Below are 15,800 nucleotides of genomic sequence, written 5' to 3'. Positions count from 1 at the left end.
AATTGGCTAGTTCTGCTGTTCACGGACGCGTCTATCACGGAAGGATGGAGTGCCTAGTGGGGGCCAGGTCGGACGAGCCCTTTCCCTCGTGTTGAAGCCTGCGAAGTATCGGAGCTTGTGTCTTGTATGTACGTGCTGTGACTCAGGATGCCCTATCTGGGTATGCACTTTGTACCTTATGAACGAGTGTAGCCGGGTGCGTACTTGTGGGTTGTATGGCCACTACATTTGTTTGCCTAAGGCATGCTTCCCTATCGACTAAACCGTTGCGGGTATTGTTAGGCCACAATGTGTGTGTGTGTGTTTTCCACAAGAATTATTTTTCTCGATTCACACGTACGGGCGTTTCGTAAAGCAACTAGCGCCAAATTCATCTGTCGTCCCAATATCCGTTCCGCCCATTCACTCATTCACTCCGTCTTAGCTTGTCTCTCTTCTTTATTGCACCTTTCGATCACGCTCGGCTGCGCGTGATGGCGTCTGCGCCACGATGGTGGATTGGCATATGTATAACGATCGCGAGCAATGTGCTAATCTCAGTGGCGCTCAACTGCCAAAAACTCGCACACATGCGCCTGGAAGAAGAAACGGCTGCAGCAACAGCGGCAGCAGCTGTCGCAGCTGTGCCGGTCGCATCGAATGATGCTCAACATGAATCGCCCAAGCAGCGGTACCGTCGCGAAAGCACGCCACTTCTAAGGCACCCAACTCCGGCGACATCGTACCTCCAAAGCAGATTGTGGTGGATGGGCTTCCTGCTTATGACGCTGGGTGAGTCGGGTAATTTTCTCTCGTATGGATTTGCACCTGCCTCGCTCGTATCGCCCCTGGGTGCTGTTTCCCTCCTTTCCAATGCGGTAGTGGCACCGACCCTGCTTGGTGAGCATTTGTATCTCCTCGATATCGCCGGCATGGTCCTCTCGATTATTGGCGCTGTCTCAGTAGTGTGTAGCGTCGGACCGTCGGGCAATGTGCCACTAGACCCGTCCAGCTTGTGGGCCGCTCTCTGTGAGCCGACGTTTGTTGTGTATGCGACCTCCATGCTGGTGCTGGGCATTGTGCTCATTGTGATGTGCCGAAGAACACAAGCTGGCTCCCGCTCTGTCCTCGTACATGTCGGTCTATGTGCGGTATTTGGTGGGTTCACCGTGCTTGCGACGAAGGCCATTTCGTCCTTCCTGGTGCACTTTCGCAGTGCATCAATAGTACGTGAGCCGCTCTTCTACATGCTGCTGCTGGTGCTGCTCGCTACGGCCGTGACGCAGCTCATCTTCTTGAATCAAGCGTTGCAGCGCTTCGAGTCGCGCCATGTGATACCGTCGCAATTTGTGCTGTTTACTATTTCCACCATCATCGGCTCGTCGATCTTGTATCACGATTTGTCGAAGCTCAGCTGGGCGCGCCTCGCTGCCTTTTGCGTGGGATGTCTATGCACGTTCTTGGGCGTGTTTGTGCTGACATTCGAGGTCTCGATCGAATCAGCAGCGCCACAGCCGCCCTCAACGCCCACGCCCGACATTGTCTGTGACACAGACGGTCAGATTCCTGCACATGTCGAGCATCGCCACCGCCCGGCATCGCTCTCGATACCATCGACGCCTCCTGCCCCAGCAGCCCTCTTGCATCTTGTTGGTACGGCGCCTGTATATGTGCCTGATGCACGGCTCTCTGATGCACAAGACCAAGGCGGTCCTCGTACATCGACAAATTCTGTCTCATCTCTAGCGCATGTCGCTGCCAAATGGGTGGAGCATAACCTTCCATCACCACACACAGACAGACCCAGCACGCGTGTGTTGCGGCGCTCGCCTTCACGACTGGAAGCACCACACCATGCACTTATGGACGCGATGCCATGGCTTCAGGAGCAAGCGCCCAATCATGTAGCACAAGCGGGCCCCAAGGCATTCTTGAGCATCAGCCCTGGACGTCATTTGTTGACCAGTCACAGCTCCCGACCTAGCACACCGACTCGCATTCCTACTGAGCCCATGTAAATACATTCCTTTTTTTACCATACTACTACAAGTATACATTCGTAAAGAGAGAGTTAGTGAGAGCGAGAGAGAGAGAGAATGGAAGGAAAAAAAATAAAAAGAAACAGGTATACGAAAAAGGGGTTCATCGCTCGTTCAGCACGACCCTTCCATGCCAGTATATGGCACCGACGCTGCTCTTTCACGCTTGTTGAGATGCTTCTGATCCAATCATTTTTGTTCGGCTACTTTCTCGCCCTCACCATGTTTTATAGCGCCCTACTCACGTACACGTTGTAACGCAGCCGTCTCGTGCACACGCTCGAGAACACGAGCCTGAGCCCCACTAAGACGCTCACTATTACTTGGTACACTGACTGTAGCACGACCCCCGGCTCCCTGGCCGAGCAATTGACTAAGTGGCGGCTGCAACCTCACAGGTCGTGGTTTCCATGTATAGAGCGGCATCGTAGTTAGCGAGGGCCATGCATGTGTCATAACCAGGTCCGGTTGCTGGTAAGGCTGGTGGTAATGAGGGGAGAGCAATTGATCCGACTGGTTCGGCGCGTGCTGTGAGTGATCATGTCGATTCGGTGGTGTGCGTGGACGCAATTGCTCGCACTCTTCGCTGTATGGTAACAGATTAGAGCGGCAGTGAAGTGGGCATCCAGGCGGATCAAGCACGAAATACGACATGTATGTCGTAGGCTCAAATGGCATGGCACCATGTGCTGGCCATTGCGGAGCTTGCGGCCCAACATCACAACCAACAGTAAGCCAGCCATCCCGTAGATTCCGGTTCGTACCAAACAGTTCGAGACGTCGTGTCCCGAGGCAAAAATTTTCAATGATCGTATACAGCTCATGCGGTTTTCGTATGGTCGTAATGGGCGCATGAGGTTCCGGCCGTTCCCCAGGCCACAGAATCACATCAGTGTCGACATTGCAATGCACAAAGAACGAGTCTGTGCTGCGTACGACGGTGCCGCGAATCCCCATCAAGCAGTGTTGTACGACCGGGACGAAGAGAGATGTCCCTTGTGGTGCATATGCGTCTCTCTCCGACGTTTGCACCCACACAATGTCTTCACAGCGGCGGTAGCCCCAGCGATGGAGCACGTCGCGCCCACGCTCCAGACCATCATCGCGGCCGTCGCCGACCCATAAAAAGACAAAGCTGTCTTTGGACGCGAGTCGTGGTATAGGGAGCTGCGCGATATCGTCCCAAGACCAGCTTGGATAAATCTGGGGATCATGAGGTACATTCCATGCATAGGAAGGCAGCGGTGGATCGAGAAGGATCACATCATAACCGAGCGTTTCGAGCACACCCAGGTTCGGAATGGCTTGGGCCGTGGGTATCCATGCACGCAAGTCAGCTTGTAGATATGTCCGAGGAATTGCAGCATACTGTGCCAGAGCAGCTTTCAGGGCGGTCAGCCGGCGAAGCCGCGGATGCTCTATCAAACGCGTCTCGGGGGCCGTATTTCCGATCCACGCGCTCGGCAGTGTCTTTAGGCCGGAATCGACAAAGTTCGCACTGTAGTCATTGCGTATTGTACCTTCTTCTGGCACCTGGAGTAGATGTGTGAGTCTTTGTAAAGTTGCTTTCCGCTCACACATACATAGTTGGGACCCAAAGAACGAAGTGCGATAGCTGTGGTTGGTTGGCGGTCCACGCTAGCCTCAAGTCCACAAGCTGACCACCTAGGATGCTTGCGCGCCGACGAAAAATGCACTAGAGAACTGGCATCGCTGTCCTCATCGGCGTATCGTGCGAGTGTCGTTACATGTCGTTTCCACACATCCTCACGAAATAAGCGGCCATCGTCTAGGGCCATGGATGTGGAGAAGTGCGTGACGCTAGCTAGCTCAAGCCGATATGTGACTGATCCAAGTCACTGCACGCTGCCGGCAACACCCTAGGTTAAGACTGCTTCAATGGAGGTGGATGTCTCAACGAACCGGCCCCGCTGACTTGGCGACGTAGAACAGCGCCCTCACCCGGTGACGACGCACGACCTGCCATCACCGGTGGTGCTCATTCCTACAAGACCACACCTTACAATCGTACAAAAGCTCTAGGCAAACTATATCTAGCCCTGTCTGACCACAGCATAGACGTAAGATTCAATCTATCCATCTATACACAAGGAGTGATTCATCTTGGGGTAAGTGCGTATGTACGTATGCATCAAAATGGGTGAGAGACAGAAAGAGAAAGAGGGAGGGAGAGGAAGAGAGAGAGAGAGAGGGAGAGAGAGAGAGAGAGAAAGAGAGAGAGAGAAAAGGGGAGGAGAAAAAAAAAAAGAACATAAAGTTCATGCACCCTTCCCCACCCCCCTCGTGTCTCTTCTCTAATCGCTCTTCTTGTCCGAGACCGCCGACTGCGCCTTGGCAAGTTCGTCAGAGAGGCGGTTGTACTCAGCTTGCTGCTGTTGCATCTGCTTCTTCATGGTCTGGATCTCCTCCTGGTGCTTCTTGTCGGACGAAACAATTGAGCTACCAGCGCCGCCTTCACTGCCACCCACGTTTGCGGCGAGCTCCTCCTGCGCATTAATCAAGTCCAGCACAAGCGAGTGCGTGCGTGCCAGAATCATGCTGAGGAACAGAGTGAAGCCCGTCAGGTACACATTGCGCTGAGCGTAGAATTTCTTGGCGTGGTAGTTCGTCTCACTGCGGAAGTCGTGGAGACCCTGAGCACGCTCATTGACGTGCGACTCTTGAGAAACCTTTAGCATGCGTTGGAACGCATCAATGAATAACACGGCGACAAATATAAAGGTGATTCGAATACAATAGTTGATCCGACCAACGATTTCGCTCGTGGCTAGGAAGCGGAATAGCTTGCGGCGAGCGGAAAATGGCAATGGCACCTGCTCATGTTAGTCTGTTCAGATGGACCGCATAGCATGCTGATCCTTCTCACGTACAATCAGCACCAAAAACATGGCCATCTCCAGAACGAGGAGCGCAAATACAATCGAATAGTACAGCGTCATATTGTGATACGGTAGTCGGTAGGCAACGAACAGAATGAAACGGCTACCGTCACATCGATTGCGGCCCGACCCCGCGGCCGTCCCACGGGCGATAGGTTGGCGAGCAGGCCCTGGATGTAGTCACGTGAGTCCGCACGGAGCACGGCCGAATGAAAGCGCAGTCAGACCTGGAGCGGGTCTGGTCCACCAAGGTCGGTTGCTGGCGATGCTTCGGGAAAAGAGAGGAAGGAAATCAAGCACGGCCATGACCCGATAGATTCGTTCTGGGTGGAGGCGTCCCGGGAGCGAAGCTCGCTGTCTGACGCGCGGGTGGTCACGGACCAGTTCTTACCCAGCCTCCAACGGGACAGGGAGTCAGCTTTCTCACCAATGAGGAAACTGTATTTGAATGCTGACGGGGCACTGTGGCCTATAGAATCTGCCGTATTCGCTCATCAGTGCCAACTAGGTGAAACAACCTTGCGAGCCTTGGCAGGTCCGTGGGATATTGTGTCCCTTAACCAGAGGGCCAGGGTGCGAGATCACGCGCGTGAACGAAAGCAACCGGTGATTCGATAGGTGTGGACTGATAATAGTCATCCAGAGCAATCTTCCCGTCTACCACCACCATCTGCAGGTATGAGTGATCGATCTCATGTTTCTGCTCGCCCTGCGAGCAAAACCCTGCTGAACCTCGGCAACTTACCGCCGAAGCCTGACTACTTCAAGAGCGATGAAATGTTCCCGCGCACGGCCTCGAAAATTGATCCCAACAACCCGCCATGGCCCGCGTACCGTGGTTATCACGAGTACTCGTTCGCGCACGAAACCATGGGCAAGCGTCTGCCTACGATTCTCGGCAAGGCTATTGAGGACGTGTACAAGACGCTGAACCAGCAGTCTGACGAGGAGCTGATCATCGACTTGCTCCAATGTATTGAGCGAATGCAGGGGCTCATGCAGGCCTTGCAAGAGAACCAGAAACTACGTCCCATTGTCGATGACAATGAAGGTGATGTGACGCTGTGGAACAAGGAACTCGCTCGTTACTTCCGCGGCGCCGACTTCATGAATGCGCCATGGCTGTTTGCCGAAGCGTACAAGTACCGTCGATTGCATGAATGCTTCTCGACGTCGCGAAACTGGAAAGACTATGACGTCTTTTTCCGCCAAAAGTGTGACACGTTTGGCCGCTCCGGCAATGCAGTGTTTGAGCTGTCGACGCGCTTTGCCGTGCCGCAGGGGTCACACACCGAGATGAAAGAACCCGATCTAGATCGGCAGCACAAGCTCTTCCTCGAACTCACGCAGGTGTCGCTCTGGGGCAATGCCACTGATCTGTCGCTCCTGGTGAATATGACGGAAGAGGATATCAAGAAGATCCAGTCCACTGGTGGCGAGCACCTCGCATCCACAGAGAAGAACATCCTCGGCAACCACCTGAACCGGCTTTGGGCGCTTGTGAGCCGTATGCGCGGCGGCCGCATTGATTTCGTGCTGGACAATGCAGGCTTCGAGCTCTATTGTGACTGTGTCTATGCGGACTGGCTTATTCAGACGGGCATTGCGCGCGAAGTGCATTTCCACGGAAAACGGATCCCGTGGTTCGTCTCGGATGTCACACGCAAGGACTGGAGCTGGCTGCTGAACATTATGACGTACGGTGCACTGTTCCCAGATGCATCCTCCAAGGAGGTCGAGTCGCTTCGCACTCTCGGCAAACGCTGGAAGCAGTATGAAAAGGAAGGCAAGTGGGTGTATGAACAGCATCCGTTCTGGTGCTCAGGCTACACGTTCTGGGAGCTGCCTGCGGAGGCTCCTGATCTGTTCCACTACTTGTGCGAAAGCAATCTTGTCTTGTTCAAGGGTGACTTGAACCATCGCAAGCTCACGTACGATTGCCAGGCACCCACATCCACGCCATTTGAGGAGGCCATCGGACCCATGGCGAAAGAGCAGGGAGCGCCGCCTGTCGCGTCGCTGCGAACCATCAAGTCGGATGTCGTTGTGGGTGTCCCGCTTGACGTTTCAGAGCGTCTTGACAAGGAGGAGCCTGGTTGGCGCATTTCCGGCAAGTACGCTGTTGTCCTGCTCAGCGAGGGCTCGCCCGGTGAGCCGATTTAATTGTGAATATATACGTAGGTACTACTGGCTTGGTAAAGTGTCGAAGTGAAAGTGATATGGGAGGTTAGAAAGAGTGAACAATGCGTGTAGAGGACGCGAAGTGTGTCGATGCTCTGGTTCGTAATCCTTCACAAAGAGGGTTGGCTGTCCTAGCCTTGAGCCAAATCGTAGTGAGACTGCCTCCGTCAGAGTCGGTGCTGGTTGGGGCGCTGCTAAGACCACACCGGCCCGCGTTGAGTCAGTCCGGATTGGCATCTATGGCTCGCCTATCAGGCGACGCAAAGTGGATCAGCATCGCGTTCTGACACATACACATGCGAGCCCGGAAGAGACGAGCTCAGGGCGGGCTGCAGAACATCGACTAGGTATCGCCTTTCGGTGTTGGTGTGATTCGTCAAAATCACTGAAATACCGCGTGCATTGGCCGCAAGAATGTCATGGTGCCCCATCTCTCCCGTCACATATACATCGGCGTCCGTCCATCCACGGAGGACCGATCCGCCAGAGCCTGCGCATACTGCGATAGAGCGAATCTGAGTGGTCTCATTTACACCAGATGCAGCTGCAATCTGCACGTGTGAGACACGCAGCAGGGCCTTGACACGATGGATCAACGCCGCCCAAGAACACGGCTGAGCAAATGTGTGTGCGCGGCCCATGCCGACGGATGGATCATCTTTGCTTGGCTCAATGATTTCGTACGACGCGTTCTGCACAGCACGAAGCAGTGACTCGGGCTTTGGTACATGTGAAGACTCCCACGCATGCTCAAGACCAGTGACAAGCCAGTCATTGATCCCGCCCAGGCATGCATCGAGTGTCGTGTGAGGACAGTAGATGTGGATGCCCGCTGCGATACAACGCAAGATCGAGCGCTGCAGGGGATTCTGCATAGTGATGGATCGGATGGGACTAAAGATCACTGGGTGATACACTATAGCCACACGCACATCCGGTTTGGCCAGGAGCTCCTCAGCCACAGCTGGCGTCAGGTCGATCGCGAGAAACAGACCACGTGCCTTGTCGTCTTCCTTCGGCACGGGTGACTGTGCAATGAGACCCACGTTGTCCCACGAGTCGGCCAAGCAAGTCGGTGCGTTCTTGTCAAACCATGAGAGAACGTTTTTGAGCGTCAGATCTTCAGCTGTGTTTGTCGATGACATCGTTCTTGTAGCTGGTGCTGATGCACGAGTCACTCGTGTCACGTCCAGTCGTGAACGGGGATGAATAAGCCACGTGGATGACTGGGAAGTGCGCCGCCTCGAAGACAGTGCGTATCTGAGTGCGTGTGCGACGAGGGGGCGCATTGGGTGTTGCGTGTCGGCCCCTGCCCAGAACGATCGAAATAATCAGAATCATAATAATTCCTCAACATTTTTGTTCTGACGAGCCCCCACTTGGCTTGGTGCGTGGCCGGCCCAATGGAAATACGACCAGCCAGACACACGCAGGCAAAAAAAAAAAATGTGTGTGTAGTTTGGACTCCTCCATTTGAAATACGAGCGGTTTTGCCAAGTTGTTGCCACTGCTGCTGCCCGCTGCCAACGCCGCCACTTGCAACAACGACAACGAAAACAGCAGAGGAGAAGAAGTTGCTGTAGTAGCAGTAGTAGTAGCTCTGTGCTGGTACTGTGACTGACAGCCACTGGAGTTACACAGCATGGAAGAGGTGATGGAAGCGGCTGCCCGTGCAGGCAAAAGCCTAAATGAACCAGTCAAGGCCATCGAAGATAAGTGGCTGCTATTGCCAGCGTACTTGCAGGTCAAGGGTCTAGTAAAGCAGCATATCGACTCGTTCAACTACTTTGTCGATGTGGACCTGAAAAACATCCTGCGTGCGAATGAGCGCGTCACTTCGGATATTGATCCCAAGTTCTACCTGAAATACACCAATATCACTGTGGGCCATCCCGAGCGTGCAGACCCTGATGCAATCGACCGCAGCATAACGCCACACGAGTGTCGTCTGCGCGACATTACTTACAGTGCATTTATCTATGTGGATATTGAATATACGCGTGGTGGCAAGATTGTGCGTCGGAAGAATGTGCCGATCGGCCGCCTGCCCATCATGCTGCGCAGCAACAAGTGTTGGCTTGCCGGGCAAGACGAGGCAACCCTCGCGCGTATGAACGAGTGTCCACTGGATCCGGGTGGCTATTTTGTCGTCAAGGGCACGGAAAAGGTCATTCTCGTGCAGGAGCAGCTGTCAAAGAACCGTATTATTGTCGAGGCCGATAGTCGCAAGGAAGTCGTCCAGGCCTCTGTCACTAGTTCGACGCACGAGCGCAAATCCAAGTCATATGTGCTGACGAAGCACGGGCTCATCTATGTGAAACACAACTCGCTGAACGAGGATATCCCGATTGTCGTTGTCTTCCGTGCAATGGGCATCCAGTCCGACAAGGAGATTCTCCAGCTCGTCGCTGGCCAGGACGAGACGTATGCGGAGCTGTTTTCCATAAACTTGGAACGAGCAGCGAAGCTCGGCATCTTTACACGGCAGCAAGCTTTGGACTACATGGGGGCGCGAGTCAAAATCATGCGCCGTGGCGTTGGCATGCGCCGCACGGCGAGCGATGAGGCGCTCGAAGTTTTGGCCACCGTTATTATGGCTCATGTGCCTGTCGAACAGGGTGATTTCCGAAACAAGACCATGTACATTGCCACGATGGTGCGCCGCGTACTGGTGTGCATGGTCGACGAGAGCAAGGTCGATGACCGCGACTATGTGGGTAACAAGCGTCTGGAGCTGGCCGGCCAGCTGCTGGCCCTTTTGTTCGAAGATTTGTTCAAAAAGTTCAACTTTGATCTAAAGACAAACATCGACAAGGTGCTGAAGAAGCCGAACCGCACATCTGAATTTGATGCGTACAACCAGTTCTTCTATCATGGCGACTACATTACAGCAGGCTTTGTGCGTGCGATTTCAACAGGCAACTGGAGTCTGAAGCGATTCAAAATGGAGCGTGCCGGCGTCACGCATGTGCTGAGCCGGCTCAGCTACATCAGCGCTCTGGGTATGATGACGCGAATCAGCAGTCAGTTTGAAAAGACTCGGAAAGTGTCCGGTCCACGAGCTCTGCAGCCGTCACAGTGGGGCATGCTCTGTCCGTCCGACACGCCTGAGGGTGAGGCATGTGGACTTGTGAAGAACTTGGCCTTAATGACCCACATCACGACAGACGTCGACGAGGCGCCCATCGTCCGCCTCTGCTACGCGCTGGGCCTCGAAGACATCAACTTGCTTACGGGCGCCGAGCTGTACCAACCATCGACATACATCGTGTTTTTGAACGGCAATGTTGTGGGCGTCACGCTCACACCCCACAGATTCGTCGCCCAGTTCCGTCGACTGCGGCGTGCGGGGCTCATCTCGGAGTTCGTCGGTATCTACACGAATACGCATCACCAGACAGTGAACATTGCGTCGGATGGCGGCCGGATCTGCCGTCCGATGATCATTGTTGAAAACGGTCGGCCGCAGGTGACGTCTGAGCACATTCGACAGCTGCAGGCCGGTACGATGACGTTTGATGACTTTTTGCGCCGTGGCTTGGTTGAGTACCTGGATGTGAACGAGGAGAACGACTCAAACATTGCCCTCTTTGAGCATAGCATTGGACCATCGACAACGCACCTGGAGATTGAATGCTTTACGCTGCTAGGCGCCTGTGCAGGCCTAATTCCGTATCCACACCACAACCAGTCACCACGCAACACTTATCAGTGTGCCATGGGTAAGCAGGCCATTGGTGCGATTGGGTACAACCAGCTGAATCGCATCGACACACTGCTGTACCTGATGGTGTATCCGCAGAAGCCAATGGTATCGACGAAGACGATCGAGCTCATTGGTTACGACAAACTGCCTGCCGGCCAGAATGCCATGGTTGCCGTAATGAGTTTCTCCGGCTACGATATTGAGGATGCGCTTGTGATGAACTGTGCGTCACTGGACCGAGGCTTCGGCCGGTGTCAAGTGATGCGGAAACAGTCCACGGTACTGAGAAAGTATGCCAATGGCACGTTTGACCGCCTGGCTGATGCGCCTGTGAATGAACACGGCGAACCACTACGTCGGTTCGAGGCTCTTGAGGCTGACGGCATCTCAGGCGCGGGCGAGAGGCTCGAGCCCGGCGACGTGTATATCAACAAGCAAATCCCTACGAATGCGAACGACAACAGCGCAGGCACCATGCTTAACTCGGCAATCACGTATAAGAACGCTCCTTTGTCGTACAAATCGCCTGTCGAGGGGTATATTGACCAGGTGCTCATTAGCGACACTGACTCGGACCAGACGCTCGTCAAGTCGCTCATTCGACAGACACGGCGGCCTGAGCTCGGCGATAAATTCTCGTCGCGCCACGGGCAGAAAGGTGTGATTGGCTTGATTGTGCCGCAGGCTGATATGCCATTCAACGATCAGGGTATCTGTCCTGACATTATCATGAACCCACATGGTTTCCCGTCACGAATGACGGTCGGCAAGATGATTGAACTGGTGTCTGGAAAAGCAGGTGTACTACGTGGCACGCAAGAATATGGTACTGCCTTTGGCGGCTCCAAGGTCGAAGACATGTCTCGCATTCTCGTTGAGCATGGTTACCACTATGGTGGCAAAGAGTACATGACCAGCGGCATGACAGGTGAGCCCCTCGAGGCGTACGTCTACTTTGGCCCGATCTACTACCAGAAGCTCAAGCACATGGTCATGGACAAGATGCATGCACGCGCACGTGGACCGCGTGCTGTGCTAACGCGCCAGCCGACAGAAGGGCGCAGTCGCGATGGTGGCCTGCGTCTTGGTGAGATGGAGCGTGACTGCTTGATCGGCTACGGCGCGACGCAGCTCCTTCTCGAGCGCCTGATGGTCAGTTCCGATGCGTTTGTGGTCAATGCATGTGAGGAGTGTGGTCTACTAGGCTATAATGGCTACTGTGGCTACTGCAAGAGCTCCAAGCACGTCGTCAAACTCACGGTTCCATACGCGACGAAGCTCTTGTTCCAGGAACTCATGGCGATGCAGGTGGTGCCTCGCCTCGTGCTTGAAGAGGCTGTGTAGACAACGCACTCGCTTTCAGTCTGCTCTCTTCAGATTTTCGGTCGGTCTTTGTGATGGTGTGCAGCGAAAGCCACCAGGTCGACGCTGCACACCTTTCTACCAAGCTCGCCCCAGACACACATGTAGATACCCTTTCCTTAGAGCGATGCAGGCCTGAATCACGTGCACCTTGCAGGCAGAGGACCGCGCGTCCATGTGGCAGGCTGATAAATGACGCGAGGCAACCGAGGGGTCCGGCGGCGGCGGCGGCGGCAGCAGCAGCAGCAGTTAGGACGAAAATCCAAATAAAATGTCAGGTCTTTTCACCCACGTCATCACCTATCAGAGACTTCCGTGTTTCTCCCTCACCTATTTTTTCTTGGTCCTTTCTTTTTCTCCTTCCTCAACCACTTCACTTCCTGGGGATCGCCGCGATGGGTGCGGTCGCTTCGCGGTCAGCAGGAGAGGGCGATGCTGCGGCAAATCCAAGAGAGAGCTCGCCTGCGCCGTTAGCCAATCGAGACTTTGAGACTCTGCGTCGTGAAGAACTTGTGCTAGAAGCGGCGGCCAATCCCCTCGAGGACATTCCATCCTGTCTCACGCTTTTTGACAAGTGGCTTACATGCTACGCGCTAGGTGAGCAGTTTCGAAGCGTGTACCGTTACGGAACGATCGCGAACTGTGCGCCACGGCGTGAAGACTTCAAATTCTGTTTGACTCTGCGGCAATATGATCCAGAGACGCGTCGCGCCAAGTGGCTCGAACGCCGCGCTGAGGCCAGTGCACATCAACGCAAAGGTGTTCGGACAAGCGAAGCCGTTTGGGAAATGCGGCGAGACCCATTGATGGACCCAGCATTCGTCGACCCATCCTATCCACTTCCTTCTTGTACGTATCCCTGCTAGGCAGGGTGTGTATGTGTGTGTATGTGCATGTCTATATGCATGAGAGAATGAAATCAAGGCCCTGCGGAGGATTTGCATTTTTTTCTTTACAGTTCTGCTTCCGAACAGGTCTTCGCAAGCCTTTGTGGAACACTCATACCAAAGCTTACCTCATTATGACGCACGCATCGGCCTCAGTTATCTTTTTTTCATTCTTGCTCATACACATCCTGCACAAATGCATTGTGTAGAATTAAGGTCACTAACCGCTCCCAGAATGGTACGCATCCAAGTCCATGCAAGTTGTCCAGGATTAAATTGAAGTACATCCATTCTTTGAGGACGCTGCGAGTCTAGGATGCGTTAGGGTCCGTGGCGTCTCGCGTGTGTGACTTCGCACGCGATTCGGCTGCGCTTGACGCGTGCCTAGACTGGCGGCATCCGACGATGCGTAAATCTTCTCGATGATCCTCATCCAGCACCTGCTGTTGCTGCTTCAGCGGCAGCACATGGACTGCATCCATGCTTGGGAGAAGATGGCTAACACGGCAGCAGCAACATGTATAGCAGCTCGTGCTGTCATTGACCACAACCTTTCATGTCCTTTTTCCTGGTAAGTACCTTTACAAGCCAATTGCTGCAACCCTTTTATCAGGATGATTCTATACCATAGATTCAAGCACGGCGAGCTTGTCGATGAGCCGAGCTTATAACATGCATGTACGTGTTACAAGAGACACACTAGTTGGCGGAAGACTAACGAACAGCACCAACTGATCTTTCACACCCTCCTTTGGCTAACCTTGTACAAGGTTTAGTCGTCTTGTCTTCCTTTACCCTTGCATTCCTAGCCATACAAAAGCATCACATGTGCTAACGCTCAGAAGTATGTATATCTTTTTCTTGCATAGACAACGATGAGAATTGCTTTTCCAGATCGTCAGCGTTCGTCGAGTGCCGTGGTTGTTTGTTTGCCTGTTCTGCTTGCGGTCTTCGCTGTGCTGCTGGTGCAACGCCCAATTCTTCGCGCCTGACAGGCTCAGTGGTCGCCGTCTTGACATCAGCTCGATCCTTACGGTTGTCTTTTGCGGACCAAGACCGGCGTGCGCCGGGATCGCCAGGCGTCTGTGAAGAAGTGCGATTCCTCGCTGCTCCACCTGGTGGCGTGGTGACACCAGGCGTCTTCTTTGTCTCCAGGTGTTCATGTGGCTGGTACGGATCAGAACGCGGAACACGCTTCAGATCTTCTTCTTCTTTCATCTGCACACTAGATAGTCTTGAGCTGGATACGACTGCACCGGCAGGCGTGCGAGCGTTGCTAGAGCCAGCCTGGTCCTGCTCTCGAAGACGTCTTGGCCGATACCGCGGCACATCTTCCAAAGGCATGAATCCCGGACGCACACGCCGTTCCTTGCGAACACTGCGTTAAGGTTAGTGGTAAGCAACGTACGATCCATCTGCTCGGACACTAGCAGGAATGACTCGTTCATTCGTCGATGTACTTTGCACGATGCCGGACGGCGCTACAGTCGGGGACGCGCTTGCTGCTTGCGTTGGAGCCAGGTCCGCAAATACTGTGGGGGAGCGCGCATCACTACGAGACCGTGTGGCCGCCGCCGCCGCCGCCGACGACGACGACAATGACGGGGCCGATGAACGCGACACTTCCCTTGCAGGTGCCGCCATTGTTGCCAGACGCGGATGGCCAGCCGAAGACAATTCGCTCGAGTGGAGACACACATTCTCCTATTCCTCGACTCGAGAAACAACCAGTATCCAGGAGCGACACATTGCCTACGTAGGGCTCCTGAAACGCCTTGGCCCGAACGGACCGTCATCGACTACTTTACCACATTGGATGTGGCCACCATGTTCATCATACAGCCGCCGTATGCATTGCTACTCAATGTTTACAACTAGCAAAGGTTTTTTTTTTGGAACGATCCTTCAGGCAAAGATCGTTTACTCTTCCTTAGGAGCAGGAAGGACCTTGCGGGCGCTCGCTCCACGAGGCGCACGCACACGGGGCTCGTGGTGCTTGCGCACCTGCGAGTTGACAATGGACGTAGCACGAGCAACGGCATCTGGAGCTTGTTAGCACTGTGAATCATGTGGTACATGACTAAGAGAGACATGTGCAGAAACTGCCATACACTGCACACACATGCGTGTTTCCATAACAATTGCACGCACAACATCATGCACGCATTTCTTTCGCATTACAAATACGCCCGGCCCGTCATAGAAGGAATGCATCATCAGGGGGGTTCTAGCGCAATGCAGCATGCACATGTGTATGTGTGTGACTGTGCAAGGCAAAATGCACGTCCGTCTCGGTCGGGATATACGTACCCTTGCGCAGATCCGCACGGTAACCGTTCTTGGCCACAATGTTGGCAACGGCTTTAGCCACACGGCGCGAGCCACCCTTCCTGAACACATGTTAGTATCACTGACATCGATGACGAGTGACTCGCACATGCATGCACAATCAAACATGCCGCACGACTCTATTTCATACATACACTGTGGTCTGAGCACGAGCAGAGCGGATCGCGCGAGGCGACACCTTCTGCTTGCGGGTCGTAATAATGACGCCACGGTTCTCAGCTGGCACAATACCCACACCCTTGTCGTTTACAAGACCTGAGTGCTTGTAGCTGTGAAGCGAGGCAACGTTGCCGGGTTCGCGCGAGAACACACGTCCCAGACCCTTCTGCTTCACAAGGAAGCTGTTCGACTTGCGCACAAGCAGCCACTGGAGATCCTGCGTCGACATCTCACAAAT

The 15,800-nt window shown here is 54.1% G+C and overlaps 9 protein-coding genes across 9 annotated transcripts; 4 read left to right on the top strand and 5 right to left on the bottom strand.

The window, feature by feature from the left end:
- Positions 1 to 569: 569 nt before the first annotated feature.
- MGL_0979 (uncharacterized protein) lies at positions 570 to 1,997 on the top strand (the record flags this gene model as incomplete). The annotated part of the gene is made up of 1 exon (XM_001731659.1): positions 570 to 1,997. One exon carries the CDS (start codon positions 570 to 572, stop codon positions 1,995 to 1,997), a length of 1,428 nt encoding a protein of 475 aa, XP_001731711.1.
- Positions 1,998 to 2,255: 258 nt separating this feature from the next.
- On the bottom strand, positions 2,256 to 3,599 carry MGL_0978 (uncharacterized protein; the record flags this gene model as incomplete). The annotated part of the gene is made up of 1 exon (XM_001731658.1): positions 2,256 to 3,599. The coding sequence occupies one exon, from the start codon at positions 3,597 to 3,599 to the stop codon at positions 2,256 to 2,258; it is 1,344 nt and encodes a 447-aa protein (XP_001731710.1).
- A 734-nt stretch (positions 3,600 to 4,333) lies between these two features.
- Positions 4,334 to 4,717, bottom strand: MGL_0977 (uncharacterized protein; the record flags this gene model as incomplete). Its single annotated transcript, XM_001731657.1, has 1 exon — positions 4,334 to 4,717. One exon carries the CDS (start codon positions 4,715 to 4,717, stop codon positions 4,334 to 4,336), a length of 384 nt encoding a protein of 127 aa, XP_001731709.1.
- Positions 4,718 to 5,596: 879 nt separating this feature from the next.
- Positions 5,597 to 7,081, top strand: MGL_0976 (uncharacterized protein; the record flags this gene model as incomplete). The annotated part of the gene is made up of 1 exon (XM_001731656.1): positions 5,597 to 7,081. The coding sequence occupies one exon, from the start codon at positions 5,597 to 5,599 to the stop codon at positions 7,079 to 7,081; it is 1,485 nt and encodes a 494-aa protein (XP_001731708.1).
- A 269-nt stretch (positions 7,082 to 7,350) lies between these two features.
- Positions 7,351 to 8,244, bottom strand: MGL_0975 (uncharacterized protein; the record flags this gene model as incomplete). The annotated part of the gene is made up of 1 exon (XM_001731655.1): positions 7,351 to 8,244. The coding sequence occupies one exon, from the start codon at positions 8,242 to 8,244 to the stop codon at positions 7,351 to 7,353; it is 894 nt and encodes a 297-aa protein (XP_001731707.1).
- Positions 8,245 to 8,753: 509 nt separating this feature from the next.
- On the top strand, positions 8,754 to 12,149 carry MGL_0974 (uncharacterized protein; the record flags this gene model as incomplete). The annotated part of the gene is made up of 1 exon (XM_001731654.1): positions 8,754 to 12,149. The coding sequence occupies one exon, from the start codon at positions 8,754 to 8,756 to the stop codon at positions 12,147 to 12,149; it is 3,396 nt and encodes a 1,131-aa protein (XP_001731706.1).
- Positions 12,150 to 12,562: 413 nt separating this feature from the next.
- MGL_0973 (uncharacterized protein) lies at positions 12,563 to 13,033 on the top strand (the record flags this gene model as incomplete). The annotated part of the gene is made up of 1 exon (XM_001731653.1): positions 12,563 to 13,033. One exon carries the CDS (start codon positions 12,563 to 12,565, stop codon positions 13,031 to 13,033), a length of 471 nt encoding a protein of 156 aa, XP_001731705.1.
- Positions 13,034 to 13,885: 852 nt separating this feature from the next.
- MGL_0972 (uncharacterized protein) lies at positions 13,886 to 14,398 on the bottom strand (the record flags this gene model as incomplete). Its single annotated transcript, XM_001731652.1, has 1 exon — positions 13,886 to 14,398. One exon carries the CDS (start codon positions 14,396 to 14,398, stop codon positions 13,886 to 13,888), a length of 513 nt encoding a protein of 170 aa, XP_001731704.1.
- Positions 14,399 to 14,974: 576 nt separating this feature from the next.
- Positions 14,975 to 15,791, bottom strand: MGL_0971 (uncharacterized protein; the record flags this gene model as incomplete). Its single annotated transcript, XM_001731651.1, has 3 exons — positions 14,975 to 15,096; positions 15,365 to 15,444; positions 15,538 to 15,791. 3 exons carry the CDS (start codon positions 15,789 to 15,791, stop codon positions 14,975 to 14,977), a joined length of 456 nt encoding a protein of 151 aa, XP_001731703.1.
- Positions 15,792 to 15,800: the final 9 nt, after the last annotated feature.

This window comes from Malassezia globosa (genome assembly GCF_000181695.2).
Source record: "Malassezia globosa CBS 7966 chromosome Unknown mgl_sf_2.1, whole genome shotgun sequence".
Classification (NCBI taxonomy): domain Eukaryota; kingdom Fungi; phylum Basidiomycota; class Malasseziomycetes; order Malasseziales; family Malasseziaceae; genus Malassezia; species Malassezia globosa.
The sequence above is the reverse complement of the archived record's forward strand: the minus strand, read 5'-3'. Positions and strand labels throughout refer to the sequence as shown.